The sequence below is a fragment of the Rhodamnia argentea genome, chromosome 9 (genome assembly GCF_020921035.1).
Source record: "Rhodamnia argentea isolate NSW1041297 chromosome 9, ASM2092103v1, whole genome shotgun sequence".
NCBI classification, from domain to species: Eukaryota; Viridiplantae; Streptophyta; class Magnoliopsida; order Myrtales; family Myrtaceae; genus Rhodamnia; species Rhodamnia argentea.
In genome coordinates this window covers 3,761,707-3,771,287 of record NC_063158.1, presented here as the reverse complement: position 1 = coordinate 3,771,287, position 9,581 = coordinate 3,761,707, and the positions used below count along the sequence as shown (strand labels likewise).

The window sequence follows — 9,581 nt, the reverse complement described above, 5'->3', positions numbered from 1 at the left end:
ATATTACAACATTTACAATGTCTAAACTATATGCAATATGTTCCTAAAGTCTATATGCAATTTAACCAACATTTTTGTTTAGGGACTAAATCGATCCCTTAGTTTTTATGCAAAAATTTAATAACTAAATGAGATGCTAAAATTTAGGTGCCGACAACTTCTAAAGTATTTTTTTTATTCCACAAGAAGTTTTGGAGCAACTTAAAAGAGCAAAAAAACATAACTTTCAATTCAAAAATAAAAAATTAATTTTTTACTCAAAAATAGAAGTAGAAGTGGTACCATGCCCATCCGTACATTCCTCTGAGGACGTTCAAACAAGCCACAAGAAAATGAGCCAACCACAAATCCCATCACTGGACGCCATCACAGAAACACCAGAAACTGAAGGCCCCGTCTCTGTCTCCAAATGCTGACTAGATATGACCGAACTACGCCATCGACAACCATGGACCACTGTCGCTGTTTGTCGCGAACCCGCTCGTCCAGATCTGAATTTTATAATAATTCAGCCACAAAATATTTGTAGTACGTAGAAACTTGAAAGTAAACGGTCAATCACTTAATTATTATCCTCACAAACTATAAATCTTAGAGCGTCGATCGTAGTTGATCGCACTCCAAGGTCACCATGTCCTCCTCCATCTCCCTTCCCCTTCTCCACGATCTTGAATCTTCTCTCTCGTGGCACGATGTCTCGCTCCCGAGCTTACTTCTCCTTCTCTCAGCCGCTTTCGCAATTGGCCGTTGGGCATGGCGTCGTTTCGCCCAGAAGAAAAACTCACCGTCGCTGCCGCCAGGACCCGCGGGTCTTCCCCTCGTCGGGAACTTGCCCTTCCTCGATCCGGAGCTCCACACCTACTTCGCCACCCTCGCGACAACGTACGGCCCAGTCCTGAAGCTCCAGCTTGGCAGGAAACTCGGCGTTGTCGTGACGTCCCCGGCCACCGCCCGAGAGGTGCTGAAGGATAACGACGTCACGTTCGCCAACCGCGATGTGCCCATCGCTGGGAGGACCGCGTTCTATGGCTTGTCGGACATCCTCTGGAGCCCTTACGGGCCTGAGTGGAGGATGCTCCGGAAGGTGTGCGGGCTCAAGATGCTGAGCAACCACGCGCTGGACTCCGTCTACGAGCTCCGGCGGAGGGAGGTCCAAAAGACCGTGGGGTACTTCTGGCTCCGGGCCGGGTCGCCGGTAAACGTTGGGGAGCAGATGTTCTTGACAGTGCTTAACGTGATAACGAGCATGTTGTGGGGTGGGACGGTGCGGGGCGAGGACAGGGAGAGCTTGGGTGCTGATTTCAAGCAGGTTAGTTGGTGACGGCGAAGATCGAATAGGATCCCTCTTTTGCCTTTTTGCCATAAATGATTAAGCGCACTGTCAGCAAAGCTTTAAGACAATCAGGTTTTGTCGATCCATCATCGAGTCTTTAAATATAGTCATCTAATCAAATGTGGACGTGGCCGTCTTTGATTTTTTTTTTTTTTTATATTGGCAACATATGCTATGACTTCTCTTTTCTTGTCAACAGAAAAAAAATACAATTTTCTCTTATTTCATAAAAAAGGTGATCATTTTGAACTTTAGGGTTGCGCTGAACTTACTTTTCGAACCGACTTACAAATCGAATTTATGATTAATTAGTATCACTAAAGTTCGCTCGAAAGTGCTCTTCTTGCCTATTAAGGTTGGGAAATGAGCAAGTTAGTCTTCAAAATCCATAATCAATTCTATTTCATATTCATATTTCAAGAATTCTCTGTTTAATTGTCTATTTTTCTCTTATTTATGTTCAATATATATATATATATATATATATATATATATATATATATATATATATTTCAAACTAACATTTTACTATTTGTCCATGGATAATTCCGCAAACAGATCTAAAACTTTTCTCCGTGGGACATCCATACCCAAACATTTTTTTGTCATCTCACTAATACCTCAAACTTGTACCAATTACCAAAAAAAAAAAAAAAAATCAGCTAGATTTTTCATCTTTAAGCCGCCATAAAAAAATACGACATAACAACATTAAGGCAAATGGATCTGACGTGGCAATGGACACGCACTGCCCTGTTGAGCAAGGCATAGCCACATCAAATATTTAATGGTCACACACGCTGTCAAATTTAAGATATTCATCTTATAATTTCTTTCTAAAGTTTCCTTCCCTCGATAGGCGATTTCAAATTTGACAAAACTTCTTGGGAAGCCAAATATTTCGGACTTTTATCCAAGTCTGGCTCGATTCGATTTGCAAGGGATAGAGAGGCAGATGAAGGGGTTGGCGAAGCGGTTCGATGGAATTTTTGAGAAGATGATTGAGCAGAGGTTGAAGATGCAGAGAGATGGCGGAATCGAGGAGAGCAAAGATTTCTTGCAGTTTCTGTTGGAGTGGAAGGACGAGGAAGATGCCAAGACTCCTCTCACGATGACTGGCCTGAAAGGTCTGCTCATGGTCAGTTTTTCTTCTTCTCCTTCTTATATTATTGCCGACCTTACTTCTTTATACTTTATTCTTTTATTTTTTCTGATGAGAACACATGATGTAAACCGATTCTTTTTTTTTTGTTGGTAAAGGATGTAAACCGATTCTTTGCGACTTTTAGATCTAATAATCTCAATAGTTGAATGTACATAATTATTAGAGTAATGTTAATAGGGGAAATTGTTAAAAAATCATAAACATATTGCACTTTGCCAATTCGATCCTCAACCTTTTGACTTTTTGCCAATTGAGTCCTAAACATTTTTTATTTTTGTCAATTGAGTCTTCCGGTCAATTTTGACTAGAAATTGATAACGTGGATGCTGGCTGTCCTACGAATTACAACCAAGATCGACGTGGACAATCTTTGATTTTTTTTTTTATTAGTTCTACTTTTTTATTTTGTTTCTATATTTTTCTTTTAGGTTCAAAGGGCCGGCGGGGCAAGGTTGAACAGCATGAATCGATCTTGGACTTGTCAAAACAAGTTATAAATCCATTTCTTAACGTATAAATGGGTTAATTATAATCAATAAAATAGTCACGAATGAGTTTAAATATAATATTAGTGTTAAATTAGACATAATGAGTTTATAACTTATGGGTCATAAATGAGTTTACAACTTAATTACATCTCATCCGCCTCTATGATTCTCTCTTCATTCTCTATAACCCTCACTTGATCTCGCACTCAATTACTCCACACTCTCACGTCAATTTGGAATATTTTAGGAATATGGATCAAGTTGGGTATGGGTCACTAGATTTACATTGTAATGAACGAGTCTACATTCCATTATTGTGAGTGCAAAACGATAATAAGGGTTGAATTTGGAGCACTTTTCACCGCTGACAATTTGTAAAAGACAATTTGATGGGTCTAGACTTCATCGCACTGCTATTTGTCATAAGTCTGTTTCTACGCTTACAAAATTAGTTTGCTAATCCTAACACTTGTTTGCTTTCAAATCTTCTTCGTGAATTCAATTTCTCTTGAGGACGATCCATTAAAAACTACATGCGATTGAAATTTTTTGACAGGACATGTTGGTTGGTGGAACAGACTCATCCTCGAACACAATCGAGTTTGCCATGGCTGAGATCATGAACAAACCTAGCGTTCTGAGAAAAATCCAGCAAGAACTGGAAACTGTGGTCGGCAAAGACAACGTAGTAGAAGAATCTCACATCCCTAAGCTTCCTTACTTACAAGCTGCCATGAAAGAGTCGCTGAGGTTACACCCGCCAGTCCCCCTGCTGATCCCGCACTGCCCGAGTGCGACTTGCACCGTCGGAGGCTACACGGTCCCGAAGGGCTCCCGGGTCTTCATCAACGTGTGGGCTATACACAGGGACCCTTCGATATGGAGTGACCCACAGGAGTTTGATCCCGACAGGTTCTTGCACGGTGAGGTCGGCTTCAACGGGCAAGACTTCAATTACTTGCCTTTCGGGTCTGGGAGGAGAACATGCGTGGGAATATTGATGGCCGAGAGGACGGTGCTATACTCGCTCGCCACGTTCTTGCACTCCTTCGACTGGAAGCTGCCGGAGGGGGAGAAGATGGATCTGACAGAGCAGTTTGGGATCGTCATGAAGAAGAAAAAGCCTTTAATGGCTGTTCCTTCACCGAGGTTCTCTGATCCTCGGCTTTATGAATGAGATATTAGTGGAATGCACCATATGCACTGCCGCACCGGTGCATCTAGGTGTGGTTTCTTACATAAGCTTATTTGTTTAAAATAAAGGAAAACTGCATCTATTAAACTTCAATCGATGCGGTTTTATTTGATTAAGTTTATATGTCGCAATATCAAATGTTTTTAAAGAAAAAAAAAAGTCACATATGGGTTGGAAGTTATTCGATCCGACCCAAACCCGACCCGACCTGATCTACTCATTTGACACATCTACATACAACGACAGTTTCCTCTATCTAAGTTTATTCTCTTAAAAAAAGCTCTAAAAAAGCTGTATCTCTCCTCGTACTCAGACCGACACCAATTCTCACAAGATCGTACGTCGGAGGCACTTAATCTATGGACAGCGGATACGTTTCCTTATATGATCGTACTCCAATCGGTAATACAAGTTTGTAATTCTACTGGGCATGTTTTTTGTATGTTTCCCGCATGTTCGTCGTATTATAAAAGGAATTTGTTTCCTTCAGATGACAACTAGGAAAATTATCCAAAAAGTCTTAAACATATTAGACTTTTGTCAATTTAATCCTAAACCTTTTAATTTTGTCAAGTCAGTCCTACACCTTTTCATATTTTGCCAGCATGTTAAATGTATGAGAAAGAATTCCTATGGTCTGTTGGTTCTTCAGATTAGTCGGACCACAAGATGAAGTCATGTGATTTAAGCACAAATCGTTTGGGGTCTTGCATATGTATTTGACTTCGGATGCCACAAAGATGCGGTTCGCTGACAGCATAGTGCGTAAAATAATTCATCGGACACAATAACATGATGTAATAAAGAAATGCTGATTTTACATAACTCGGTTGGTGTGACCTACTTTGTGAAGAGGAGGAAGAGAAGAAAAGTATCAAAAAAGTCATAAATATATTGCATTGGTACCAATTCAATCCTAAATCTTTTAATTGGATCAATTTAATTCTAAGTCTTTTTGTATTTGTATCAATTCAGTCTATCACATTAATTAGGCCGAAAATTGTCGACATGAACGCCCGCCGTCCTACGTAGCAATGCCCGGGCTGACATGGACATTTTTAATAACTCTTTAGAATTTTTCTATTTTTTTTTCTTTCCCATTTCTTTTTGCCGGCATGGGGGGCCTTGCTGATGCTCGCCCAAGCGCGGCCTAGCGAAGTCGACCTCGGCAGCCATGGCGATGGCCAATGGCCGACGACCATCGATAACCAGAAATAGGAAAAGAAAAAAAGGTTAATATAAAAAAAATAATAAAAGTATCAGCGTTAGCGCCGACAGTGCCATGTAAAATAGCCGGTATCCACATCAACGATATTTTTCTTTAATTGGCCAGATAGATTGAATTAGTATCAATACAAAAAGGCTTATGACTAAATTTTGGTCCAATTGAAAGGTTTAGGACTGAATTGATACCAAAAGTTTAGGACTTCTTTGGTACTTTTTCCCTCATGAAGAATAAATTAGGAGATATAGATGAAACGATAAAATAGATACTACAATTCACAATCGAGTCACTCAAACATTTTTAGTATTATCCCACTCCGCAATTATACCCGCTGACTCATATGACGTTTTTAACTCTCACAATCTCCCGTGAAACAATCTCTCAATATCACAAAGTGATTTGCATATATTACTAATTATTGGCATCCAAACACTTGCATAATTAATTGTTACGACCAAATACTCTACTCACTTATTGACATAAACCAACGAGATGCAAAGAGGGGCAATTTAGTCTTTTCAAGGTTGGGGTTTGCCTATAAGTATAAGAATGGTCAGAAGGACATGAGAAGTATTAAAGTTTGTATATGGCGCTCACTTCGGTGCTAAATTTTTTTGGATCACTTAAGTGCAATTTTTTTATAAAAAAAAACGATCATTTGAGTGCCTACTCTAAAGAGTTTTACCAAAAATCCTACGTGGCAATTTTTTATTGATAGTTCAATCATATGTGGCTTGCCGGAGAATCCCAATCAACAATGAAAAAAAGCTAAAAGTGAAAAAAAAATTAAATAATTAAATAATTGCAGCCCTTGCTGCCACCGCCCCATTATTGTCGGTGAGGGTGGGAGATGGCCGGCGACCCCTACTAACCACTGGCGAGAGCCTGCAGCCAAAGACAAGAGACTCAACGAAACAGGAAACTTTGGCCTGCCTTCTTAAGACCCCAAACGGCAAACCGCCATCTTCCCCTCCAACATTAACTCGCCGGTCTTCCTCTTTCTTTCTTCTTGCTCCTCCTCCGTGCGATTATGCAATTCTCTGGTATCAAAAAGCTGCGATTTTTGCATAAACCCCCTTCTTCCGTTATGCATTTCTTGTCTTCTTGTTCATCATCCTCTGCACACGCTTTTGTTTCTCAACGTAACTTATTGATCTCTGAGGCTCTTTTTTCTTTACTTCAGCATTTTCTAATATTTATTGCTCTATTTTAGAACAATTCTTCTGTTTTCAGGGGTTGCACCATGGACAATCTTTTTGCCTTGAAGACGAAAGACAAAATCGTTTAGATCTGCATTTGTCCGCCGACCACTGGTGAGGGCCAGCGACCCTTACCCAATCTAGGTGAGGGTCTATAGGCCCTCGCGAGCAGTCGGTGGGGGTCGCTGGCCACTGACCGGGGCTTGGCGACCTCCCACACACCCTTACCGGCCATTGCTAGCAATGGTGGAGCAACGGCAACGAGGGTTGTGCATGTGATAGCCCGATTTTTATCCGTTCAGATTAATAAGCGGATTAGTTTTTATTGGGGCTTGGATAAATGATTATGATTAACCAGAATTTGAGGAAATTATTTTGACACGGTGGGTAATTGAATTGTTACTATATCTTGAGCGTGGCAATTTTATCGTACCAGTAGTGGAATTTTAGTTGAGCATTGTAGCATGAAATTGGCTCTGGTGCAAATCGAGCGCAACCTGTTTGATTAAAACCCCCCTCCACGCCACTTGTATCCCACGTGCCCTTCACTCCTCATTTCTCTTCCACGTATCAGCCATCTCTTTTCTCAACAGCAGCAGAGCAGTCCCACCGAATCACTCTCTCTCCCTCTTGCATTTTTGCTCTCGGCGACACTATTAGTCAAGTGAGATCCTTGATCCTTCTACCCTCAGCTCCGTCCACGCATCCGTCGCTCTTTTCCATCTCGTTCGCGGCGGCTGCGATGCCCAAAAAGAGAGGACCAGAGCCGACACCCAATTTTCGCGATACGGAGATGCCCTCGTGGAACTTCGATCCCAAGGCAAGTGACCTCTAACCCCTCAATTAAGCTACGTACTTGTCGTGATTGGGTGTCATATTTCCGATTATTATTATTATGGGTATGCCGAGATGCGGGTTAGTGTGCGTAATTGGGCGAAGTTGTTCGATGTTGTTGCTGTTGCTTGGGGTTATGATCTGTGGTCTTGGATAGCTGGAATTTCTGAACCGATTGTCTCGCACGTCCTTGATGCGTCGAGAATTGAAGGCGTTCGGATGGAGGACGTTTGGCCGTGAACTTTAGCCTTGTAAGGGTGAAATTAGTTGAGCAGTTTGTCTCATTTAGTTAGTGCTTCAGACTCTTGAAGCTTTGGATGGCAAGGTTGTGGAGTTGCTGTTGCACGGTCTCAATTGCGGTAGCTGTAATCGACTTGGGAGCTTGAATAGAGTACCTAGGCGCCCAAGAATAACTGATCGTGGACTCTGGATCTAGGATTTAGCTGGTCATGAAACTCTGGTTGGTTAAGTTGCAAGGCTAGGTGGTCTGATTTTGCTGATCGTGGTGGTGTTTGGGGTTCTAAAAGTGTGCTTTTAGGCGAACATACTCACGAGATGTGTTATTTTGGTCGGATCATCCTCATGAACGAGTAGGGATATTATATTGAAGTACGAGGCTACACGAATGGGTTGTCTAGACATGGTTGTTATAGTTTGATTCTTTGGTTATAAATGCTATGGGAACCACCTCGTATGCGTATGGTATTATTATTCGGTGCTCTATTAGACGATAAGTAGGTAGTTCAATAGTCAGACTAGATGTTTACTTGCGGAGCTTTTAAGCTCACCCTTGTGGATAAGGGCAATGCGCTTGTTAAGGTGTCGGAGCCGAGTTTAAGGTCGGGCTATTGCAAGTGGTAGCCAGAGAAGGAGGATGGGGGGTCCGGATTGTAACAGTGCAAGCCCCAATGCAACCCTTCCCCCTTTTTTTATTTTATTTACTTTTCTTATTTTTTAGCTTATTTTTTAATTTTATTTTTTTAAAAAAATTAGCTTTTTTAAAGTTTAAAACTTCACGTTGATTGAATTTTTAAAAAATTTGCCACGTGGATTTAAAAAAAAAAAAACAAATGGTCATGTGGCTTTTTTTTAATGGCCACATGGATAGTTTTTTTTTTTGTGAAAAAAATTGCCATGTAATTTTACAAAATCAATAATTAAAGTGAGCGTTGTACATAAATTTTGGCACTTTTGGTGTTCTTCTGCCTATATAAATGATATTTACAAAAAAAAATGGATAAGTATATTGAAAGTCTTAAAACTTATAATGAAAGTGCAATTGAGTCCTAAATCTTTCAAAAAGTGCAATCAAGTCCTAAAAGTTGTTAAGTTGGTTCAATTAAGTCTTTCAGTTAATTCCATCCAATTAGACTAACGAAAAATTCTGACGTGTTTCATTTTATTATTTTCTTAAGACAAGTGGCGATAATGTGGCGCCCACAAGCGCCAAGTCAGAAACAATTTCCAAAAATTTAAAAAATAATACAAACTAAATTGGATTTTTTTGTCTGAAAACTAAATAAGATTAAAAAAGCCAAACATTTAAGATAATAATAAAAAACCAAACTCAAATAATTAGTGGGGGCCACACCCTCGTAGGTGTCCGCTGCCACAACAGAGCGGAAGGCCAATGAAGGTCACCTCGGCCTTCCCGAAGCTAAGGGAACCTCAAGGACCTCTAGTGAGGCTTCATCGATCCTCCGCAAAGGCCTGCTAGCCAAAATATGAGGGTCAGAAATTTTTTTTTAATATAATTTAGTTTTTACGCAAAAAATCCTCATTTAGTTTGTATTTTTCAGAATTTTGAATATTTCTTCTGACGTGGGGCATGGTGGGCGCCACATCATCGCCACGTGCTTAAGAAAATAATAGAATAAGACACATCAGTATTTTTTATTAGCTTAATTGAACAAAGTTAACGGAAGGACTTGATTTGACAAATTTGACAAATTTTAAAATTCAATTGCACTTTTTCAAATTTTAGGACTCAACTGTACTTTCGTGATAAGTTCTAGAAATTTAGTATAGTTATCCCAAAAAAAATTATGTAAGTGGTTGTTCAAAAATGAACAATTTTTTTTTTTGTTTAAAGTAATTTTTCAGAAGGTTTTTTTTTTTTTTTTGGTCGAATCAGAAGGGCCT

General features: G+C 40.1%; 1 protein-coding gene across 1 annotated transcript; it reads left to right on the top strand.

The window, feature by feature from the left end:
- Positions 1-610: 610 nt before the first annotated feature.
- Positions 611-4,209, top strand: LOC115736952 (flavonoid 3'-monooxygenase CYP75B137-like). Its single transcript, XM_030668866.2, has 3 exons — positions 611-1,309; positions 2,193-2,471; positions 3,543-4,209. Exons 1-3 carry the CDS (start codon positions 632-634, stop codon positions 4,161-4,163), a joined length of 1,578 nt encoding a protein of 525 aa, XP_030524726.1. The 5' UTR covers positions 611-631; the 3' UTR covers positions 4,164-4,209.
- Positions 4,210-9,581: the final 5,372 nt, after the last annotated feature.